The 25,082-nt window shown below is 44.9% G+C and overlaps 1 protein-coding gene across 1 annotated transcript; it reads left to right on the top strand.

The window, feature by feature from the left end:
* The first annotated feature begins 11,332 nt into the window (after positions 1-11,332).
* On the top strand, positions 11,333-12,754 carry GAS1 (growth arrest specific 1). The gene has a single exon (XM_068974649.1). It carries the CDS (start codon positions 11,333-11,335, stop codon positions 12,377-12,379), a length of 1,047 nt encoding a protein of 348 aa, XP_068830750.1. The 3' UTR covers positions 12,380-12,754.
* Positions 12,755-25,082: the final 12,328 nt, after the last annotated feature.

Here is a 25,082-nt window from a genome sequence, read left to right as displayed (position 1 = left end):
AGTTGCCCAGTTCCCTAAATTGAAACTGAGCAGGACTCTGTGGGGCTCTGGAGTACAAATCTGTTCTGCGTTCTCCATTTCTTGTCTGTAGGATATAGACTTCATTCAGCCTCCTTGACCTTCCCTGAATTCCAAAGGTTGAATTCAAACAATTACTAATCAGGGAAGGGAAGGGATACAAAAACAGGAGAAACAATCAAAGGTTGGTACAGCCTCCAGACAGGGTCCTGGTTCCTACTCAAAAAAATATGCATAGCAATGTCTTCTCACCCAGGTGAAAGATGGTAACTTCAGACTGAACACAAGATTCCTGGAACACAGCTCTATTGCCTCACCACCAACCAATCAAAAAGGGTCACAAACCCTGCAACCCTCACCCCAAATGTTGCCTGTTTCCGGGGACCAGAGATGACCATCCTGTTAGGTCTCCTGTTTGGCCCCTGTCTATTTCATCTCTGAGAAGGGCCAACAGTTTCAAACTAAACTGCTGTTATTACAAGGGTCAATGCTGATTTCAGACAAAAAATACCTTGACTTAGATGAGGTAAAGAGAGACTTCTGCTCTACTAGACAGGCCTACGCCCATACACAACAAAAAAAGTTACAAAAAAAAAGAAACCTCTGCCCCAATTCCCAAGAAGTATCTTGAGTATGAAGTCTCTCAGGGGGGAACTTGTTAGGGGAAGCACACTAACTGAACCCGCCCACCCTGGTCAGGCCCTTTAGTAACCATTCCCATGAGTCGTTTTATGACAGGAGATCCTGGTAAGGAATACGGAACTGATAAGCCACCACCAACCGGAGGAGTTCAGGAAAGATCAAAAGGAGACACTGTGTGTCCATCCACTTCCCAGAATCCCTCTCGCTAGCATCCATCTTGGCTGAGCGATGCGTGCGCCACCAGGAAAGACTCTAAATTAGACTGATTGGCCAAAGACAACCCGGAAACTAATCCCATCACCATAAAACCCGAGACTGTGAGCCACATGGCAGAGCAGTTCTCCTGGGTTCCCTTACCCTACTGCTCTCCACCTGGGTGCCCTTTCCCAATAAACTCTCTTGCTTTGTCAGCACATGTGTCTCCTCAGACAATTCATTTCCAAGTGTTAGACAAGATTCCAGTTTCGGGCCCTGGAAGGGGTCCCCTTTCCTGCAACATTATGATACCTCTCATTTGAGTTTCGTGATTTTCTTAGGTATTTGTAATCAACTTTCCTATATGAATTTTAATATAATTTCATCCAGTTCTAAGAAAAACCCTGTTGAGATTTCAACTGGAATTGCATTAAATTTATATATTATTTAGGAAAATTAGCATTTTATTTTGTGAATACCTTATCTATATATTCAGATCTTATTTTCATTCTCATTGTAATATAACTACTCATGCATCCAAAGTCTTCCTTATAAAACTTATTCCTAAATATTTTATATCTTTTGCACAAATATACACGAATATATTTCTCCAAACGATTATTAATTGTAGTGATGGTGATGACCTTGGGCATTTTCCTAAAGAGTTGCGGTTCTGTGTTTAGTTGCCCATGTTCAACTCTCTGTGACCCCATAGACTGTAGCCCACCAGGCTCCTCTGTTCGTGGGGATTCTCCAGGCAAGCATACTGGAAAGGGTTTCCATGCCCTCTTCCAGGGGACCTTCCCAACCCAGGGATCAAACCCAGATCTCCCACATTGCAGGCAGATTCTTTACTGCCTGAGCCACCAGGGAAGCCCAAAGAAGTACTGGAAGTCTTTAAGTAGAGTAGTGATTTGGTCAGACTTAGAAGCAGCATGGAAGATTACTTTAGAGTAGTGATTCCAAAATGCTGACTGAAGTTGCAAAAACTTCTGAAGTTTCCCTTGTGTTATAATTTTCTGGTAAAATAAGAAAAAATAGAACAATGTACTAAGTTTTAAAAAAAATCTAAATGCATTCAATTTAAAAGCTTCTATTCTCAAGTTATTCCCACACTACTTTGGGGGTTCCAAAGTTGTCTTTACTTAATAAAACACTAATGTTAAAAACTGGTAGTAAGGATTTTTTTTATTTGTTAATATTTGACAGAATTCAAAAGTTGGTATCTTTTTTTCAAAGACAATCCAATTTTTTAAAAAGTGAACTGATCTATGAAATTCCCACATCTGGGAACCACTTGCAGGATTATTTGACCAGAAATAAACCTTTGTAATTTTTTTCTCAAAATACACACTCCTGGGCCCTTAGGGAAGAATTCAAGTGTAATGGAACTTATATGGGTATATGTATTTTTAAGAAACCTCCCAAGTGATTCTGAGATACTTCCCTGGTTAAGAACCTCTGATTTAGAGAAAGTGTTGGGAAACACCTAGTGGTCAGCAATGGTGAAAATCTCTAAGAAGCCAGGGTAATGCGAATACAGAAAGGCTGGATGAGAGAGACTTTTTCTTAAATGAAATCAATAAGACTTGGGATGGTCCTTGAGGGGGTTATAAGGAAAGATGGAGTTTTGGAGAAGGCCCCACATCTTCAGCTGCGGGAATAACCCAACTTTATTGTGCATGAATGGGATTCCCATCCATATGAGATTCCCATTCTAATTTGTTCCCAAGAATTCATTCTTCTTAAGAAAGCAATGGAGAGAGACAAAGAAGACTTTTAGGAAGAAAGGGGTAGACATTCAGGATGTAAGGTAGCATATAGAATTCTACAGCAGATGTTGTTGGTTTCTACTGGATGTCTGCTACCAAGTATTTACATTCTCTACTTATAAAAACAAAAATAAATGAAAGCAGGTGAGTGGGGACCTATGACTTAAGCCTTCAGCTAAGTGGTAAGCATCCTAGACACTCCCCAGTGACATATTGCTAAGTCCCTGAAAGGGCAGAGATCTGCTTCTCACGGCTTTCTCTCTGCCATATTGCTAAGCACCAACAGGTAGGTGATGCTTAACATTGAATCTTTTTTTCTTACACTGAACCACACAGCACTTTGGGAATAAAATTTTGTATTTCAAGACTTCAGAACTGATTCTTTTAACTTCTCAGTGTCTCTGTTCTCTTTTCTATAGTATAAGTAGTTCGGAAGTTCTGACGTTAGCTAATTTAGAAGACAAGCAATAAGTTTCTGATTTTCACACATTAAACCCATCAAATATTTTATTGACTGCCTTTGATGGTCCATCAATTGGATGTGGGATGTAAAGAAAAAGGAAGAATCCAAGTAAATCTTTGACCCAAACAATTGAGTATGATGGCAAGTGTATATATGATTAACTATTGGTGAATAACAAACTACCTCAAAATTTAGTGGCTTGAAACAATATCTTGGGTTTTTTCTTATGATTCTTTGGGTTGACCAGGGAAAGCTGCTCCGTCCATTCATGGGGCAAGATCTGAACTAGGATGAGGTGAATGAAGTGTCTAGTGTACAGGATATAAAGGTCACTCTCTCAAAGTCCCTGCAGCATCACTATGAAAGTGAATACTTCCTTAAATTTTATGTCTGGCTGCTTCACCTCCCCTTATCCTTGTCCTGACCTTGGGCTGGGATTTCTCTTATATGCTTTCCATCACATGGGAGCTGCAGCTAGAGTCATCTAAAGATTCCACGGGGCTAGATATCCAAGATGGCCTTTTCACTCACACATCTTGTAACTTCTCACTCACTGAAAAAGCTGGGAGCTGGCTGAAAAAGCTGGGAGCTCCCCAGCCATCTCTTTGTCTCTCCACGCACCTTCTCCACATGGCAAGCCTGGCCTTCTTCACAGCATGGTGGTCTGAAAGCAGTCAGATTTCCTACACAGTAACTGGCTTCTCCAGAGAAAGCATTCTGAGAGGTCCAGGTAGAAGCTGCAAGGTTTTTTGTGCCCTCACTGGATGGTCCCAGAATGTCAGTCACCAATATTGCATTACATTGGTCAAAGTCATTAATGTCTGCCCAAGATTTAAGGGAAAAGAACTTAGACTCTGCCTCTTGATATAAGTAGCACAGATATAAAAGGATGGAGGACATTGATGGAGATGAATTTTGGAGAATACAAGCCACAGAAAAACCAGGCAACAAACATGTTTTGGGGATGGGAAAACAGAAGTGCTCCTGGAACAAGCTAAGTTTGTGATGCTCATTAAGCAACTAAGTGAATAAATATACATGGGAATCAGAGAAAGACTGGGATTGAAATGATCAAATCAAGGAATGTAACTCAGCATCTAGGCACTGGATGAGATCACCTAAGGAGTGAGTTTCGAGAGAGAAGGAGCCCCCCAGCTAGTACAGGGGGAAACAGGAGAATGCAGAGTCTCAGAAGCCAAACAAAAAGTACTTTGAAGAGAAGGGTTATTGTCATGTCATGTGGTACTGAAATGTCAGACAGAAAGAGAACTGAGAAGTGATCGTTGGATAGAGCAAGATTTCAGTCATCCTTGATGAGAAAAATACTGGGATGAATCTTGATTATAGTGAACTGAGGAGACAGCAGAGAAAGTGAATAAAGTCAACTTTTACAAGAAGTTTTAATAGAAATGGGGTAATTACTGAGTAGGGAGTTGTGGTCTAGGAAGGGTTTGTTTTAAGACAGAATGAAGTATAGCCTATTGCATGTGGATGGGCATGATACAGTAGAAAGTGAATTAAGAAAGCAGCAGAAGTAATTACAAAGAACATTCTGAGCAGGTGAGAAGCGACAACACTGAGCCAGACCGGAAAGACAGGAGTTGGTAGCCAATGAAATGACATTCCAATTACAGATTCGGAACTGGAAACTTTCAAGGTGACACAGTTATGGTAACGGTTAGGCCCAGGATACAGTTCAGAGCTGTTGCATTTATGCTAAGAAGTCAAGGAACTCAGAGGTCAAGTTTGTCATGAAGAGTGGACTGGAGAGAAACCAGTGAGTCAGATGGTGAAACCATGAGGAAATGTACCCCTGAGGAAATTAAGCCTGAGTGCCCCAATGCACCAGGAATGGTTTTATGCCATGTCCACTGAGCTGAGACGGAGCTATGCTCCCAGAATTCCTCTCCCCACGTGGTTCCCTGTTGGTGTCAGCCATGAGGGGAATTTTGCACCAGATTTGGAAGAAGGAAGCGAAGCAGCACATTCTTTGTAGACTCTGTGGCAGCTGGCACCCTTCCTTGCCGATTTAAATCTCCCCTTGTTTGGCATGGGTCAGCACCTGACCTGAGCTTCCCAAGCTCCCGCCACTCTCTTACTTCAGCTTCTCTGAGTCCTGGACAAAGTGTGTATCAGCTCCAGGTTTGAAGGCACCACCTTCCCCTACAAGTTACCCCCTGAGGTACCAAGACCGGAAGTGATGAGGAAGACGCTAGTTCCAGTTCACCCCGACTGGTTCCAGCTTTCCTCACAAGTTGAAGTCCCAGTTTTTCTTTCCAACCACCAATCTGGCCAACCCCAGTGAATTCAGGCTGAACACCAGACACAGACACAACAGACCACACGGCCTACTGCCCAGCTATCACCCTTGTGGGAATTTCCCTCTCCATAATAAATCTATCTGTCTTGCTCACAGATCCTGCTCTGGTCAAGCTCTGGCTGACACTGCATCCACTGTGATGCACCAACTTCTCTGTGCCCAGGGTGGTACCGTTGCAGAAGCAGGTTCATCTGCCTGACATGCGGGCAAGGCAAATGCTTACATGCCAAGGTTGACAGCAAAGCGTGTATTCCCAAGGCAGTCAAATGAAGAGACCCAAGAACACTTCTCATATGCCTCTCTGAAGGTGAAGGGTTCAGGGCACTTAAGGGATAAAGCTGAGGTGTGGGGAGCATGGGGAAAGGAGGTTGGAAGTAAGAAAATGGGGAGGAATCATCATTCTACCCAGGCACATCTGAGCTACAGGTGTCTTCATGAGACAAGTGTTTAGAAAATGGCACATTGGTATGTTCTTAGGGTAGTTTCAGTTCTCTGATGTCAAGAGGTCACCAGGCAGACAACCGAGCATGCTCAGTTGATGCTTGGGTGGTCTTAACCGGCTACAGCTCTAACTGTACACAGCTGACTCCAAGTTCCTATAAAACAACTTGGGCAAACATCTTATTGTTTAGGCTACATGACACCTGGGGCTTCCCAGGCGGTGCTAGTGGTAAAGAACCCAACTGCCAATGCAAGAGATGTAAAAGACACCTGTTCAGTCCCTGGGTTGGGAAGATCACCTGGAGAAAGGCATGGCAACCCACTCGAGTATTCTTTCCTGGAGAATCCCATGGACAGAGGAGCCTGTCAGACTACAGTTCATAGGGTCGCACAGAGTCGGACAAGACTGAAGCGACTTAGAATGGCACATGACACTTGGAAGACATGTAAGTTTTCTGTAGCAAAAATTAAATCGAGCTTGGTCAGTGAAGCCAGGTTACAGGTTTATTGGATCTAACTGATTACTGATGACCCTCAGTTTCAGTACTGGTTATATACCATGCTTAAGGAGGAAAGAGCCACTCTACTCATTTTCTGTCTTCTGGGGTTTCCAGGAGCAGTCCTGGGTGAGAGGCGCTGTGAGTGAAGTGAAAGTTGCCCAGTTGTGTCCGACTCTTTGAGACCCCACGGACTATACAGTCCATAGAATTCTCCAGGCCAGAATACTGGAGCGGGTAGCCTTTCCCTTCTTCAGGGAATCTTCCCAACCCAGGGATCAAACCCAGGCCTCCCGCATTGCAGGTGGATTCTTTACCAGCTGAGCCACAAGGGAAGCCAGAGAGACACTGCTGATGGAGGAAAAGTCAGTGGGTGACTATTGGAGTAGCAGGCAGCCACTCAAGGAAGATGAAGGTTTCCAGGGAGGAGGGGAGAGAATAGTTTGGAAGTGGGAACAAGAGAGGAACAACAGCCCATGTACTCCATTTCCAGGGCTGGTGGGAAGTGGGTTATGGAAGAAAAATCAGCTAGAAATGAAGAACGATTTTGAGGAAGGCTGCCTCAAAAGGTTAGCTGGGGTGTATTTTTTCCAGCTTTGTTGAGATATAATTAATGTATAACATTGCATAAGTTGAAAGTTTACAATTTGACAATTTAATAAACATGTATATGGTGAAATGCATACCACAATAAGGTTGGTTAACACATCCTTCACCTCACATAATTACCATTTCTTTGTTGTTGTTAAGCTGAGAATATTAAAGTTCTACTCTCATAGCAACTTTCAAGTATACAACACAGTAGTGTTAACTACAGTCACCATGCTATACATTACATCCCTGGAACTTCCTCATCTCATAACTGAAAGTTTGTACCACTTGACCAACATCTCATTTCCCCCAACCCTCAGTCTCTGTCAGCCACCATTCTACCCTGTTTCTATGAACCTGGTTAAGACTCCACATATAGGTGAAATCAGATAATATTGATCTTTCTCTGTCTGACTTATTTCACTTAGCATAATGCCCTTAAGGGACATTCATGTTGATGCAAATGACAAGATTTCCTTTTTTTTTCTTTCTTTTCCTATGACTAAATCATGTTCCATTATATGTATATATATAAAACCACATTTTACTGATCCTTTCTTAGCCTGTTGATGTACACTTAGGCAGTTTTCTATCTTGGCTACTGTGAAAAATGCTGCAATGACCATGGGAGTGCAGATATCTTTTCAAGATAGTGATTTCATCTCCTTTGGATAAAGTATTCCGAAGTGCAATTGCTGGATCATATGGCAGTTCTATTTTTAATTTTTTGAGGAACCTCCATTCTGGTTTCCATAGTGGTTGCACAAATTAATATTACCAGTAACAGCGCATGAGGGTTCCCTCTCCTCTATATTCTCACCAGCATTTGTTACCTCTTTTCTTTTTGAGGACAGCCATTCTAACAAGTGTCGGGGATATCTTATTGTGGTATGATTTGCATTTCCCCAATCATTAGTGACATTGAGCATCTTTTCATGTATTTGTTGGCCATTTGTATGTCTTCTTTAGAAAAATGTCTATTCGAGTTCACTTTCCATTTTTTAATCAAATTGTTTATTTTTTTGTTATTGAATGGTATGAGTTCCTGTTATATTTTGCACATTAATCCTTTATCAGATATGGGTTTGCAAATATTTTCTCCTATTCTATATGTTCCAGCTGGTTTTAATTAGAGCAAGAAGGTGGAGATTCAGCTCAGAAAGCAGCTTGGGAATATGCAAGATTTTGCTAAGAACAAACTGAGACTCCAGTTGAAGTGGGATTTGAGGGGGTGGGGTGTGGGGGTAAAAGCTCAAGATGGGAATCATGACTTAAGCTTAAGTCAGCTTAAGGGATGTACAGAGTGATATGGGGATTAGTGTGGGGGTGATGAGAGAGGGCCTGGAGATCTGGTGGCTATCAATGAAAACCTGGATGTGAGACAAGGTGGTACTCAGTTTCTGGGGCTGATGGGGGAAGGGGCTCATTCCTCCTTCTATCTCATCATCATAGCCTCCTTTTCAAAAGTTTGGTCTTTCCAGCTGCTGAAAGCCATGCTGGCCTGAAATGCCATGAGGCAGGGGTGCTGAGGTGACTCCCCCAAAGTTCTCAAAGCTCTTTGCCTTTCTGAAATCCCACTGAGCTCTATCAAGGCCAGGATGGGGGCTACTTTTACAAAAAAACAACAAAACATGTGGACCTCTAGAAAGGGTGTTCTCAAATGTTGATTCCCAACAGGCAGCAGCAGCTTTCCCTGAGAATTTGTTAGAAATGCAGTCTTACTCCCCACCCCCACCCCAGTTCTACTGCAAAAGGAACTCCAGGAGAGGACCCAGCAGTGAGGCTTTAAACTAGGCCACCAGGCGAGTCTCAAGCTCAATAAGGTTTGAGACCCACTATTCCAAAGGAACTCAACAAACCAAACGTCAATTTAAAATGCAGCTGACTGTAGACCTTGTTCTTATGAGCCTGAAGCCACAGCGCATTAAACGTGAAAAGACGTTTTCCAAGGGTCCAATCTGGCCTTGTACCTTACATGTGAAAGGTCCAAGTCAAGGGAGTGTGACTTGTCCAAGCCCTTCCGGCAGGACGGAGATTACAATTCCAAATAACCAAAACAAAATAAAAACAAACAAAAAATACCCTAGAATCTGGGAAGTGGTTGTTCCAATGGGCCATCCAGTTGCAGACTTAATATATTTAAATATAGATTGCTATTGTTGTTTGTGCGTTCTCCATTATTCAAGTCAGAGCAACGAGGTATGTCTTACTTCACCCTGGCTTTTTAAGGTTTATTTGGTTTCGTTTTGTTTTGGGGAATTGCTGAAATGCAGCTTCCTAATGCAGACCCTGAGCCTCTGAGGAATGCAGCAGGCTCCGCAGGAACAGGAGGCTTTCTGCAGCCTGATAAGTCTGCAGACGCGGTGTCTCTATTCTTACTTTTGCCATTTCCAACTCACCGGGCCCCTGGGGACAGCCGGACAGCCGATCGCGGTGCGTATTGGAGCCCCGGCTGCCTCGGCTTCACCAGAGGAGATTTAGCCTGAAGTTTTGTGACAGATGGAGTTGATAGTCTCTCCACGGAAAGGGGAGGAAAAAAGCGCCAGTTTTTGACAGGCTGCAGACGCCCGGTGCCTCTGGTGGTCGAAGGCTGCGTTGCGCAGCAGTTAAGGTAGTTCGCAAACTCCCGCGCCTGGATCGCAGAGGCTGCTGGAGGCGGCGGTTTCCCTTAAAACCGAGGGAGACTGAAACAGACGCTTGCATAGAAACCTTGGAGGATGCCAAGTTATCCCCTTCCTCTTCTGTTCTGACTGCGGCCAGAAGGTACCGCGCAACATCCCTAAATATTTTTAATGTATTTTTTTAATACTGTCTTTTAGAAACTTTCCTTCTTAAAAAAAAATTAATTTGACTTATTGGATTTCTGTCTTGAAAATGACAACAATGCCTGGCTCCAGGGCCATACCTGCCAGATCGGTAAATGGGAACCAGGGTGCTGGGTGGGGGCTGAAAAGGCTGGTGACTATCGATATCCCCCTAGCTAAAGCTTTTGCCTCTTTCTTGTGTGTGTCTGGATTTTTTTGTTTGTTTGTTTGTTTCAGAGTTCCACATTAAATTCTCTGGGTTCTCTCCTCCCCTCCGTGATGACCCTGCAAAGATGGGGAACTCGGAAAACAAATTGAATTTTGAATTCAGTCGAAAGCACGGATGAGGGCCAGGCATAATTAATAAAAGTACCAAATAAATAAATAAAACAGAAGAAAGGAAGAAAAGAAGAACCAAACAAAAAGAACAGTGACCAAGCCGGATGCAAACAGCTGCCCCTGAGCCCGGCCCGCTGGTTCCGTGCGCGGCCAAGGGCTCCACATCCGAGCCTCCTTAAGAGTAGGAGGAGCTCCCGGGCCTCTGTCAGGCTCCTTAAGCCGTTCCTTTCAAGCCCTGAATGCCTGAATGTGAGCTGCCCACCACCCTCCCCGCCCTCCCCGCCCTCCCCCACTCCGCAACCCCACTCCAGCGGCTTGTAAAAAAAAAAAAAAAGTTTCAACAACAACAGGCGGGACCAATAGCATCTCGAAAAGCCGGGAAAGGGGGCCGAGCAAAGGGCGAAAGAGAGTGGAGAAAGGAGAAAGCGGGCAGGCTCGGAGCGCGCGGGGCCGGGGCTCGGCGAGCCGGAGGAGCGTTGCTAATGTTTTTGTTTGTTTGCTTTTCCATGCATGCATAATGAGGGGGCACCGCGGCACCACGCGGGGGCTCCCGGCCCATTTTTGTATTTAAAGCCTCGCAGCGAGCGAGTCCGCAGCCGGGCTCAGCGGATCCGCTCCCCGGGCTCCTTGTCACCCGAGAAGCCGCCGCCGAGGGAAGCCCGGGAGCCGCTGCTCTCCCGCCGCGCCGAGTTTCCCGTTTTCACCGTGCCGCCCGGAAAGAGCCCCCCGGAGCCGAGGCCGGGGTCGCCGCGGGCGGAGGGGGAGGGGACGCGAGCAGCCGGGCCGCGGGAAGGCGGGCAGCGCCCGGACGCGAGCCAGGAAGCGGCGCGATGCGAGAACCCGCGGCGGCGGCGCGGCACTGAGTCCGGGAGGAAGGAGCCGCCGCGGCCGCACAACGGATCTGCAGGCGCAGAGCAAAATGCACCCGCGGCGCCGCGCGGTCCCGCAGCCCCGCCGCGGCCCCGCGGCCAGCAACCTCCGAGGGCGGCAGTGAACGCCTCCCGCCACTGCCGGGGGCCGACCGGAGGGGCTCTCCACGGCCGTGCACTTCTAGGAAGCCCCCGCAGCCCAAGCGAGAGCCGACCTTCTGCAAGCAGCGGGGCAACAGCCGGCGGCGCGCATGGATTTATGAAAACACTCATGCAAGAAGTTGGCAGGACTGGGGCAAACTTTTCCGCCGGCTCTGCGTCCGCCGCTCCCCGCGCGTCGTCTCCTTTCCGCTCCTCGCCCGGCGGCCGCCGCTGCCCGCGATGGTCACAGGGCTGCTGGGCGGCGGCGGCGGGGCCCGCAGGGGAACCGTGCCGGGCGCCTGGCTGTGCCTGATGGCGCTGCTGCAGCTGCTGGGCTCGGCGCCGCGGGGCTCGGGGCTGGCGCACGGCCGCCGCCTCATCTGCTGGCAGGCGCTGCTGCAGTGCCAGGGGGAGCCGGAGTGCAGCTACGCCTACAACCAGTACGCCGAGGCGTGCGCGCCGGTGCTGGCGCAGCGCGGCGGGAGCGACGTGCCGGGGGCCGCCGCCGCAGCTGCCGCCTTCCCGGCCTCGGCCGCCTCCTTCTCTTCGCGCTGGCGCTGCCCGAGCCACTGCATCTCGGCCCTCATTCAGCTCAACCACACGCGTCGCGGGCCCGCCTTGGAGGATTGTGACTGTGCGCAGGACGAGAACTGCAAGTCTACCAAGCGCGCCATTGAGCCGTGCCTGCCCCGGACGAGCGGCGGCGGCGCAGGCGGCCCCGGCGCGGGTGCGGGCGGGGTTTTGGGCTGCACCGAGGCCCGGAGGCGCTGTGACCGCGACAGCCGCTGCAACCTGGCGCTTAGCCGCTACCTGACCTACTGCGGTAAGCTCTTCAACGGGCTGCGCTGCACCGACGAGTGCCGCACGGTCATCGAGGACATGCTGGCCATGCCCAAGGCGGCACTGCTCAACGACTGCGTGTGCGACGGCCTGGAACGGCCCATCTGCGAGTCGGTCAAGGAAAACATGGCCCGCCTGTGCTTCGGCGCCGAACTGGGCAATGGCCCGGGCAGCAGCGGCTCGGACGGGGGCCTGGACGACTACTACGACGAGGAGTACGACGACGAGCAGCGCACCGGGGGCACGGGCGGCGAGCAGCCGCTGGACGACGATGACGGGGTCCCGCACCCGCCGCGCCCGGGCGGCGGCGCTGCTGCGGCAGGCGGCCGCGGGGACTTGCCCTACGGGCCCGGGCGCAGGAGCAGCGGCGGCGGCGGCTGCCGCTCGGCACCCCGAAGCGCCTGGACCCTGTTCGCCTCCATCTTGCTGCTCCCGCTGCTCTTTTAGCCCTCGCGCCCCCCGCCGTCGGCCACGGGAGGGTCGGCGACGGGGCACCTGTGGCTCGGGGACAGAGGGGTGGTCGAGGATTTTTTTCCAAAACGTTTTCTAGGTGGCTTCTGCCTAGCGGATCTCTTGCCCTCGACTTGTTGCACGATCCTCGCCTCCTCTCCGGAGCAGGACTTTTTGGTCATCCTTCCCTGCCCCCATTCCAGGCTCCAGAAACTCCCCGCAGAAGCCGGCCTAGCTCCACACCCCTGGGATGAAACGGGCCTGGCAAGGGGACAGAACCGTTGTCCTGGACTCCGAAGAGAGGATGATGACCAGTGGGGCCTTAAGAGTTTCTAGGGACTGGGTTTGGAGCGGGAGTTTTGAAGAAGGATTTATATTTGCATAGGGACTGTTTATTAGTATTTTTCCTGGCGGGGCGGGGGGGGGGGCGGGGGGAGGTTCCAGTATCGACTTTTATTGTGGCCAGTGAGGACATTGCAATCGTAACCGATTCTCGTTTACTCTTGGTTTCCGCGCCCAGAATTGTTTTTGTAAGGGGGGAGGGGGGGAGCGGGAGGTGAGGGTTGCGGGCATGAGAAGGGTTAATTTTCCTGAGTTTGGATAGTTTTGAGCCCTTGACTTTAATTTCATTGCCACCACTCAGATCTCTTAGCACATTGCTTAGGATTAAGGATCCAAAAATGCTATCTAGGGAGTTGCTAGTGGTGTTGAACAATGCAAGTTTTTATTTAAAAGAGCTCTGCACTGCCATTTATGAAAGCCTCTTTATGATGTTTGTTTTGTTGTCATTTTTGTTCTTTACACCAAGAAATTGTATGTACAAATATGCAGAGAACATATATTGCCTCTGCTTTTATCAGGGCGCTCACCCCTGGTACTTAGTATATAAAATGTATTAAAACTGGGATTTGTTACCAGTTGCTGTATTTTGTATATAGAATTTTTATAAATTGTATGCTTCAGAAATAATTTATTTTTAAAAAAGAAATTAAAAAATTTAAATCCACATCCATGGTACACCTTTCTTGCCTGAAATGTAAAGAATCCATTTGTCACCAGGGATCCAGAACCACCATCAGTTGTGAAGTGTGCTCTATCTAGAACAGTTTAAAAATGTACAGTGTATTTTATAGATTTGAAGTTAACATTCTTATTTTCAAGAGAATTTATGAACATTGTAGAAATGTATAAATGCATTTCCAAACTGCCTTAAACATTGTATTTTTATAGACTTTAAAAAAATCCTATGTTTTAAGTAACTGTGGCTTTGTGTATTTTTTTGTTGTTGTTATTTGATTTTATTAAAATGTGTACATCAGTAAAGAGTTTTAAATAATGAATATGGTGTAGTTACTTTCCAGAGTCACATTGTGGTTAACCCAATAATGGGTGAGAAGCAGGGTGGAGGGGCCACTGGGAATCTATCAACCATCAACTGAAATTAAAATATAGTACAAGACTAGAAATGAGGGCTATTATTTCTGCCTTCAATTTAATGAACAATTAAACATCTGTAAATGAGGCAGCTAAAAAGATGTAATTTGACTGGTCTCCATTGGTATTTACATTTGTGGAGAGGCTTGGCATAGTTTGGGGCTAACCCACACATCTCTTTACCCTCCCTCATTTCCACTGGGACCCCCCCCCCCCCCAACCCTCTGGAGTCTCTTTTCTGGCTACTAGAAGTCCTTGTCCTCCTACAATCAAACATGCCAATAACATCTGTTACCAATAGGTCTTAGGAAACCTGGGAGATTCAACTTCAAAGTCATTTTCACACTTTGGGTGAAAAAGTACAAAATTTTGTTACAAAACATTCAGGCGGGCAAAAGTAAACATACTGGGGAGAGGAACAATTACCAGAACTTGTAATATTGTTGTGAGGAGTTGTTTAGCAGTGGGCTGAAGGCTGGGTTCCTGCCAGAGCTACTGATCTACACTCAAACGCCCTTAGATAAATAATTACACTCTTAAGCTGTGTCGAGTGCTGATACACTTGACCTTGTAAATAGAAATGTTTGCAGTAGGAATAAACTCCGGCATTGGAAAATCTTTTAAACATTAACACAAAAGAGAGCGCTCTGTCCTCTGGGGATTTGAGTCTGAACCTCGCCAAGCTAGGCACTTGCAAGGGGGAAAAAAAGTTTATTTATCTTCTATTCCTGGTGTTTATTTAAAGCTTTTCATTTTAAACTCGGTGATTGGAAGGCAAGTCAGGAGTTTAAAAGTCACCACAAATAAACTTTGTCTGAGGGGTCGACAGATTAGCAAGATCTCGTGTCTCTTTATATGATATTAACATGTGCTGAGAAAACATAACCAGATTTCTCTGCTGCCTGAAGTAATTAACAAAGCTATGCCCCTTTCCAACTTCCTCCCACTCACTCCCACCCCTACATTGGAAGTTTCTTTTGCCTCTAACTTGCTCGGCTTCGAGGTATTTCTTAATTCATCTAAAACCAAGATTCATATATGCATGGCATTAGAAAGCCTGAGATAGTTGTGATGTCAGGTCAGCCCAGGAGAGTGGTGTGTGGCTAGAACCGGGTCACCTGAATGGTTGAGTAAACATATTGTTAAAATAAAGCTGAAAGCGTTGTTTCTTTGGTAAGTGAACAAAGAGTATTCCAAGAGACTTGTAAATGAAATCAGCTTTCTTTACAAAACCAAGAGTTAGCAAATGCTTTTGCATTTGTCCTTAAATATATTTAAATCATCTCCTCCTGTTATTTTAACACATTCTTGACTAAAAGTTAAGTCTTTGTCCCAGTAAAAGGCCCAGTTTTCCCCAGTACGAAGTAAAAGGCATTAGCACTAGAAAAGGCCTGATAATTAACTGCTACAATAAACTCACGACTTGATTTTACAGGGTCCTGTCAAAAGCATCTGCCTGGAGTAAATCAACACAACTCGCTCTTGGGGAGCGCGAGGACTCGAGGCTTTTTGCTTTCTTCTTTGGAGAAAGTGAACATTGATCGGTGGTCCATTTTAATTTAAACAATTCTACACTGGAGCCTAGGAGCCCCCCTCCCCCCCCCCCCCAGCCCTCTGCAGACCTAGTGAATTCCAGAACAGGTTGCTGAGATGTTAGGTTCCTGGATTATAGGTTGCCATCTGCTCCTGGGCAGAAAAGATTTTTACAGATGTTGACATCTGTAATATCTCACTCTCTCAGGGGAGCCTTTGGAATTCTGGACATTTGAGAAGGCCAAATGTCTCATGGAGAATGCCTGGAAGTACCATTACTGAAGGCAAGGGAGCCTTGGCTTTTCCAGGGTAGTGTTAAAAAGCACCCGGCTTCTAACAGAAGTCTTGCAGGGTGAGAGCAACTCCTTTTTGGAGTTCATGGAAAATCTGTGTCCTCCCGGCTGCTCCCATTTCCCTGTTAGCAGGTTTGCATTCTCTGTGACAGTTTATTTGTCTTTGGAGGCACTTCAGTGACAAATGTTTAAGGGAGTGTGGGACAATGGTGGAGAACAAGGGGGCAGTTCATTGAGCTGACAGTGACCATACAGTAAATGGAAGGAGGTTCAGGCTTCACTGCTCACCCAAGCACACGGCAACGCTTTTGTGTATGACCACAATGGACATAACATAAGGTCTCTGTTTATTTTCAACAATATCTAGCAATGTACGCGGGCAATACACGTGTGTCAAGCGGGAAATGGCCAGAGGGAACTAAATTCTTGCACTAAGTAGCAGGACATCCCTTAGCGTGGGCAGGGTCCTGACAAATGTCCATAAGGAAGGAAACCACACACTTCAGGGACCACCATGCTCTGACACGTCTGGGGTGCACTGCAGCTCTCCCAGGGGAGTCCACAAGGGTGAAGACAACTCAGACCAGCGGTCTCTCTGGATTGAAGAGTCATGAGAAAACACGTAGAGTGGGGGGTTCCTTCCTCACCACTCCAGCATTTGCACCCCGATTCCTCCCAGCAATGCTGTGTTGTATAAAATGAAAAGAGAGGAATGTGCCCTGAGAACTTTCCAAGACTGCAGACTCAGCACTGAAAATCTTCCCACTTTCAACTTTACCTTTGAATGATTAGCTCACAGGTTTCAACAGTGGAAGTCTCCAACTTCCTCATGTGACCTTTTTTGATCCTGTAAAAAAGAAAAGCACACATGATTTGGTTTCTGACATCTTACACCAAGGACCTTTGGAAACAGGGTCAGCTGACCCAGTTTCTCCCAGCTCCCTAAAGCAAGGTTGTTGGAAAGCATCTTGTTACAATGTCCATGGCCCAGGAACAGTTCCAGGAGGCTTGGGCTTCCAGTGGGTCTAGCAGCCTTGTGAGTTAAGTAAAGTCAGAAGTTACTGTATTCTATTGGAGAGATTGCTTCTGCTGGACAGTTGAAAAGCTTCACCCTTGACTATTTGAATGACATACGTAATGTGCTATTAGCATAAATACCTTCTAAGGCATCCATTTAATCAATTTCTTAAATAACAGAATGATCTACTACAAAATAGTGGACTGTATACACTATATTTTGGCACAAAGATGGTCATTCTGCCACTAGTAACCAGGGGCTCTAAATAAATGATTTCAACAATGTTTTATTAAAGGACGACAAGAGCCCTCCAGCTGCATTAATCGGGGAGAAGTCGAGTGGCACTTTTGTTATGGAAATGTTAAGCACATAATAGCACTGGCAAACAATGTGCAGCCACTTCATTCTTTCAGCCATGCTGACACCTCTTAAAGAGGAACTGCAGGGAAGGATGTGGGAAAGATTTGCTTTGCGGGAAAGCTTTCAGCTAATATTTTGGAGGGCTACCTCCAAACCCTGTGTAATATGCATGCGATAGAAGCAAGAAAGGCTGCTAACATATTGAAAGTTTCCTTACCTTATTTCAGGAGCTTGGGTTCCTTAAGAAAATCATATATCTACATTTTTTTGACATGACATTTGTCAAAATTAGTCCAGTTTTAGAATGTGGATCAAAGACCGTTTCTCTCGATGGTGCTGATATATACTGTAGTAGCTTTACCGAGTTCCCCTTAAGCAAGCAGGGTAAGTCTGCAAACAGGTGTAAACACATGTCATCAAGGACATCTTCAATCTATAACCAAAAAAATAAGTCCTATTATCTATTTCCAGACTTTATGGACACCTTTATATTCTCTGGTTATCAGTATGAATTTTTCTGTTTATTTCTATATTTGAATATAATATATTTGTGGGTTCTCAGGTGCTAGAATGGAGTCATTTTCTCACAACTACCACGTATCATAATAAGGAACATTTCAGTGAGATCTGAGGCCTTTATGACAGACACCTTTTTTATGAAAGTGCCAGTCATCTAGCCTTCAGTTTTAACCCTAGTTTCCTCTTACCTGTCAAGTAGTTATGCCTGTTTGGAGCATCCTTCTACAGCAAACATTGATGTAAGCTCTTAGGATGACCGAGACCAATGCCTGTAATCCTGAACAAGTGAGGGTAGTGGAGGGTGAACAAAAAAGAATCTGCTTCAATTTTACAGATATCTGTTGAGGAGCTACCATTGTATGTATGATGTACTTTCATCCCTGGACAAGCTGGCAGTCAGGATGGGGATACAGACACCCATGTCCTTTCAACATCACATGGCGAGCATAGAGGAGGATGATCAGATGACTTAGCCTGGGTTTAAGGAAAGCTTGGAGAAAAAGACAAGCTTAGAGCTAAGTCTGAAGACAGGAGTGGACATTAGCAAGAATGGTGGGGAAGACATTTCCATCAGAGGGAACCACACGTCCTAAGGCATGGAGGGACTGGACAACATAGCATGTGCACATGTGTGTGTGTGTATGTGTGCACGCATGCATGTGTGCATGGTTGCATATGTTTATATGTGTGATTGTGTCACCAACAACACGTAAAGTGAGAAGTAACAAGGATGGGGCTGGAAAGGAGGGCTAATATCAGGTCATAGAAGCCTTGAAAGTCATTCTAGGCATTGACTTTATCTTGCCCAGTGTCCATGACAGTAAACCTCTGCAAACTCCCAGCTGAAGGCTCCAAAAGTTCACCTTCTTGAACAGAGTACATGGTGGTTTTAAAGCATGAAGACCAGAGACAGGGGCTAGTTACTAGTTACCTAGTTAGTAGTTACCTAGTTACTGCTAGGTCCAGTTAAAAAAAAAAGTCAGATCACTGTGATGGGTCAAACATGGAGCATTCAGGGAAGGAGAAGGCCAACTGCTGGATTACTCGGTTTCAGGCTAGCAGTCCTCAGGAAAGAAAGATTCAGGGGCTAGTTTTGTTTGGGGATATAAGGAATATCCATTTGGCAGTGCACTGAAGAAAACCAGCTTCAGGGTTGAAGCTTGAGTCAGGAGTCAGACTTATAGAGTGGTCATGGTTAAGACTCTAAGAGTGATGAACCCAAAGAAAGTGTAGAGAGAAGAGGGCAGCGGGCAGAGGAACATGTGCCCAGGAAAGGAATCCCAGAAGGGAAAATAGAAGGGCAGAGACATCGTAAGAGAAGCAGAAGCATGGAATGATAAAGCTTCTGGACATGGACACCTAAATATGAAAATGCTTGAGACTAGTGCATGTGTGTGTGCTCAGTATATACAATCTAGGTCTGCTTGTGTCAAGAGATTGAAGTCATACTTTTTGTACCACATTGATTCTCAAAATGTGGCGTTGCAGGTAACTATTACTTTCTTTCTTACATAATTATTGTTGTTCTTGTGCAATCTCTAAGACATGTCCAGTTCTTTGTGAATGGCCTTCAGCAAGCTTCCCTGTCCTTCACTATCTCCCGGAGTTTGCTCAGATTCGTGTCCATTGAGTCAGTAATGCTATCTAATCATCTCATACTCTGCCCCCGCTTCTCCTTTTGCCGTCAGTTTTTCCCAGGATCAGAGTCTTTTCCAACGAGTCGACTCTTCGCCTCAGGTGGCCAAAGTATTGGAGCTTCAGCTTTAGTATCAGTCCTTGAAATGAATATTCAGGGTTGATTTTCTTTAGGATTGATTAGGCTGATCTCCTTGCAGTCCAAGGGACTCTCAAGAGTCTTCTCCAACACCACTGTTTGAAAGCATCAATTCTTCGGCACTCAACCTTCTTTATGGTCCAAATCTCATACCCACTCATGACTACTGGAAAAACCACAGCTTTGACGAGATGAACCTTTGTCGGTGAAGTAACATCTCAGCTTTTTAATATGCTGTCTAGGTGTGTCATAGCTTTTCTTCCAAGGAGGAAGAGTCATTTGATTTCATGGCTGCACTCACCATCTGCAGTGATTTTGGAGCCCAAGAAAATAAAATCTGTCACTATTTTCACTTTTTCCCTTCTATTTGCCGTGAAGTGATGGGATCAGATGCCATGATTTTAGTATTTTGAATGTTGAGTTTTAAGCCAGCTTTTTCACTCTCTTTCACCCTCATCAAGAGGATCTTTAATATCTCTTGTTCCTTAGTATGATAAGACAAAAAGAAATGACACTGGAAAATGAACTTCGCCCCCACCCAGGTTGGAAGATTCTGATACACTACTAAGGAGGAGCGGAGGGCAACTACTAACAGCCCCAGAAACAATGAAGCAGCTGGGCCAAGGCAGAATTGATGCTCAGTTGTGGATATGTCTGATGGTTAAAGTCCGATGCTGTAAGTTCCGTTCAGTTCAGTTCAGTCGCTCAGTCGTGTCCGACTCTTTGTGACCCCATGAATCGCACCACGCCACGCCTCCCTGTCCATCACCAACTCCAGGAGTTCACTCAGACTCATGTCCATTGAGTCCCTGATGCCATCCAGCCATCTCATCCTCTGTCGTCCCCTTCTCCTCCTGCCCCCAATCCCTCCCAGCATCAGAGTCTTTTCCAAAGAGTCAACTCTTCGCATGAGGTGGCCAAAGTACTGGAGTTTCAACTTCAGCATCATTCCTTCCAAAGAAATCCCAGGGCTGATCTCCTTCAGAATGGACAGGTTGGATCTCCTTCATTCCAAGGGACTCTCAAGAGTCTTCTCCAGCACCACAGTTCAAAAGCATCAATTCTTCGGTGCTCAGCCTTCTTCACAGTCCAACTCTCACATCCATACATGACCACAGGAAAAACCGTAGCCCTGACTAGACGGACTTTAGTCAGAAAAGTAACGTCTCTGCTTTTGAATATGCTGTCTAGGTTGGTCATAACTTTTCTTCCAACGAGTAAGCGTCTTTTAATTTCATGGCTGCAATCACTATCTGCAGTGATTTTGGAGCCCCCTGAAATAAAGCCTGACACTGTTTCCACTGTTTCCCCATCTATTTCCCATGAAGTGATGGCACCAGATGCCATATCTTCATTTTCTGAATGTTGAGCTTTAGGCCAACTTTTTCACTCTCCTCTTTCACTTTCATCAGGAGGCTTAGTGGTGTCATCTGCATATCTGAGGTGATTGATATTTCTCCTGGCAATCTTGATTCCAGCTTGTGCTTCTTCCAGTCCAGCGTTTCTCATGATGTACTCTGCAGAGAACTTAAATAAGCAGGGTGACAATATACAGCCTTGACATACTCCTTTTCCTATTGGGAACCAGTCTGTTGTTCCATGTCCAGTTCTAACTGGTGCTTTCTGACCTGCATATAGCTTTCTGAAGAGGCAGGTCTGGTGGTCTGGTATTCCCATCTCTTTCAGAATTTTCCACAGTTTATTGTGATCCACACAGTCAAAGGCTTTGGCATAGTCAATAAAGCAGAAATAAATGTTTTTTTGGACCTCTCTTGCTTTTTCCATGACCCAGCAGATGTTGGCAATTTGGTCTCTGGTTCCTCTGCTTTTTCTAAAACCAGCTTGAACATCAGGAAGTTCACGGTTCACATATTGCTGAAGCCTGGCTTGGAGAATTTTGAGCATTACTTTACTAGCGTGTGAGATGAGTGCAATTGTGCAGTAGTTTGAGCATTCTTTGGCATTGCCTTTCTTTGGGATTGGAATGAAAACTGACCTTTTCCAGTCCTGTGGCCCCTGCTGAGTTTTCCAAATTTGCTGGCATATTGAGTGCAGCACTTTCACAGCATCATCTTTCAGGATTTGAAATAGCTCAATAGGAATTCCATCATCTCCACTTTGATGCTTTCTAAGCCCACTTGACTTCACATTCCAGGATGTCTGGCTCTAGATGAGTGATCACACCATCGTGATTATCTGGGTCATGAAGATTTTTTTGTACAGTTCTTCTGTGTATTCTTGCCACCTCTTCTTAGTATCTTCTGCTTCTGTTAGGTCCAGACCATTTCTGTCCTTTATTGAGCCCATCTTTGCATGAAATGTTCCCCTGGTGTCTCTAATTTTCTTGAAGAGATCTCTAGTCTTTTCCATTCTGTTGTTTTCCTCTATTTCTTTGCATTGATTGCTGAAGAATGCTTTCTTATCTCTTGTTGCTATTCTTTGGAACTCTGCATTCAGATGCTTATATCTTTCCTTTTCTCCTTTGCTTTTCGCTTCTCTTTTCACAGCTATTTGTAAGGCCTTACCAAACAGTCATTTTGCTTTTTTGCATTTCTTTTCCATGGGGATGGTCTTGATCCCTGTCTCCTGTACAATGTCACGAACCTCATTGCATAGTTCATCAGGCACTCTATCTATCAGATCTAGGTCCTTAAATCTATTTCTCACTTCCAGCTCCTGGTCTTGTTTTTGTTGACTATGTAGAGCTTCTCCATCTTTGGCTACAAAGAATATAATCAATCTGATTTCGGTGTTGACCATCTGGTGATGTCCATGTGTAGAGTCTTCTCTTGTGTTGTTGAAAGAGGGTGTTTTCTATGACCGGTACATTTTCTTGGGAAAGCTCTATTAGTCTTTGCCCTGCTTCAGGGATTTGATTTAGGTCATACCTGAATGGTCCAGCAGTTTTCTCTACTTTCTTCAATTTAAGTCTGAATTTGGTAATAAGGAGTTCATGATCTGAGCCACAGTCAGCTCCTGGTCTTGTTTTTGTTGACTGTATAGAACTTTTCCATCTTTGGCTACAAAGAATATAATCAATCTGATTTTGGTGTTTCCCATCTGGTGATGTCCATGTGTAGAGTCTTCTCTTGTGTTGTTGGAAGAGGGCGTTTGCTATGACCAGTGCATTTTCTTGGCAAAACTCTATTAGTCTTTGCCCTGCTTCATTCTGCATTCCAAGGCCAAATTTGCCTGTTACTCCAGGTGTTTCTTGACTTCCTACTTTTGCATTCCAGTCCCCTATAATGAAAAAGACTCTTTTGGGGGGTGTTAGTTCTAAAAGGTCTTGTAAGTCTTCATAGAACCATTCAACTTCAGCTTCTTCAGCATTACTGGTTGGGGCATAGACTTGGATTACTGTGATATTGAATGGTTTGCCTTGGAGATGAACAGAGATCATTCTGTCGTTTTTGAGATTGCATCCAAGTACTGCATTTCGGATTCTTTTGTTGACCATGATGGCTACTCCATTTCTTCTGAGGGATTTCTGCCCACAGTAGTAGATATAATGGTCATCTGAGTTAAATTCACCCATTCCAGTCCACTTCAGTTCGCTGATTCCTAGAATGTCGATATTCACTCTTGCCATCTCTTGTTTGACCACTTCCAATTTGCCTTGGACAGTGGCAAATGTGATGCAAGTGGCAGCTTGAAAAGCACTTGCACTTTGGTGCTTTCTTCTCTTGCTGCTTTTGGAGTACAGCTGCATAATAAGAAACCTGGGCCAACCTCTTAGATGTAAGGGACATATGTCTCAGCTGCCTCCATCACACCAGTCAATTCCAAGTCATGTGAATGAGGCCATCAGGAATATACCCTCCCGCTACCTGACCCCCAGCTAACCACAGCCAAGAGAGCCCAGAAAAGGTCAGCAAAGAAGTGCCCTGTTGTGTCCACTGTCTAAATTGCCTACCAACAAAATCATGAGCAAATAAATGATAACAGCTTTAAGTCACCAAGTTTTGGGGTGGTCTATTGTGAAAGCCAAATAATAACCAATTTCCTGCGAGCACCCTAAATTGCAGTCCCTTAAAAAAAATGCTATTTGTTACAGTAGATTAATTTTTGCAAAAATAAAAAAAAAATCAGTTGACAATGAACAAGGGGCTTCATTTGACCATTTAAGTGATGTATATCTGTTGTCTATTTCTAGAACTTACTAATGGTTATTTAAAAAATAATATGTCGTATGCAAGTTTGTGATTGATTAATTTACTTGCAGATAATTTGTTCTGCCAGAATATAATCATATGTTTTCATTTAGACACATGTCAAGAATTAAGGTATGTTTTAGTTCCTAAAAGTGCTGTAATAAATTTTGGCTTAACTCTTCTATCAGAACTTTGCTAGAAGAAGACAACCATACAATGAACTGAAAATTATGGGATTTAATTCTTCCACTTGTAAAACACATAAAAAAAACCCAGAATGATTAGTCATACATATAAAAGTTTACATTTTCCCATATATATCTGTGAGGCATGAACACATTTTGATAAAGGATAGATAAACAAAACACTTAGTGAGCAGGTATAGAGCAAGAAGAGGGTGTGGTCATTCTTTAATACAGAAAGAATGATCTTGTTACAAGACTGCGAAGCACAGGGAACAAGATTCAGAAAACAGGTTTATATGATGGCTCACACTGCTTGTGGGCAGGAAGGTTCACTTTCTAGCTCGCTGCTGTATACATTGTATCTAGAGTGTCCCTTGGCACATTATAAGCACTCAATAAACACTGATTGAATGAATGGGTGAATGAATCAGTGAACGAGCTGATGAATAAAACATCTCTTGAGACAGTTCTTGTTCTACCAAGAAGCAATGTTTTTATGATTTATTTTCATTTGTCATGTTGCTTTTGGAAACAGAGTAATTTTACAGTTTGAATTATTTTAGCAGCAGCAGCAGCAGCATTAGAAAAAGATCACTTCATGAAAACTTGAAGTAGACTAAGGGCCTCTTGAGAAATCTGTATGCAGGTCAGGAAGCAACAGTTAGAACTGGACATGGAACAACAGACTGGTTCCCAATAGGAAAAGGAGTACGTCAAGGCTGTATATTGTCACCCTGCTTATTTAACTTCTCTGCAGAGTACATCGTGAGAAATGCTGGACTGGAAGAAACACAAGCTGGAATCAAGATTGCCGGGAGAAATATCAATCACCTCAGATATGCAGATGACATCACCCTTATGGCAGAAAGTGAAGAAGAACTAAAAAGCCTCTTGATGAAAGTGAAAGAGGAGAGTGAAAAAGTTGGCCTAAATCTCAACATTCAGAAAACGAAGATCATGGCATCTGGTCCCATCACTTCATGGGAAATAGATGGGGAAACAGTAGAAACAGTGTCAGACTTTATTTTGGGGGGCTCCAAAATCACTGCAGATGGTGATTGCACACATGAAATTAAAAGACGTTTACTCCTTGGAAGAAAAATTATGAGCAACCTAGATAGCATATTCAACAGCAGAGACATTACTTTGCCGACTAAGGTCCGTCTAGTCAAGGCTATGGTTTTTCCTGTGGTCATGTATGGATATGAGAGTTGGACTGTGAAGAAGGCTGAGCACCGAAGAATTGATGCTTTTGAACTGTGGTGTTGGAGAAGACTCTTGAGAGTCCCTTGGACTGCAAGAAGATCCAACCTGTCCATTCTGAAGGAGATCATCCCTGGGATTTCTTTGGAAGGAATGATGCTAAAGCTGAAACTCCAGTACTTTAGCCACCTCATGTGAAGAGTTGACTCTTTGGAAAAGACTCTGATGCT

The sequence above is a fragment of the Capricornis sumatraensis genome, chromosome 6 (genome assembly GCF_032405125.1).
Source record: "Capricornis sumatraensis isolate serow.1 chromosome 6, serow.2, whole genome shotgun sequence".
Lineage (NCBI taxonomy): Eukaryota > Metazoa > Chordata > Mammalia > Artiodactyla > Bovidae > Capricornis > Capricornis sumatraensis.
The sequence above is the reverse complement of the archived record's forward strand: the minus strand, read 5'-3'. Positions and strand labels throughout refer to the sequence as shown.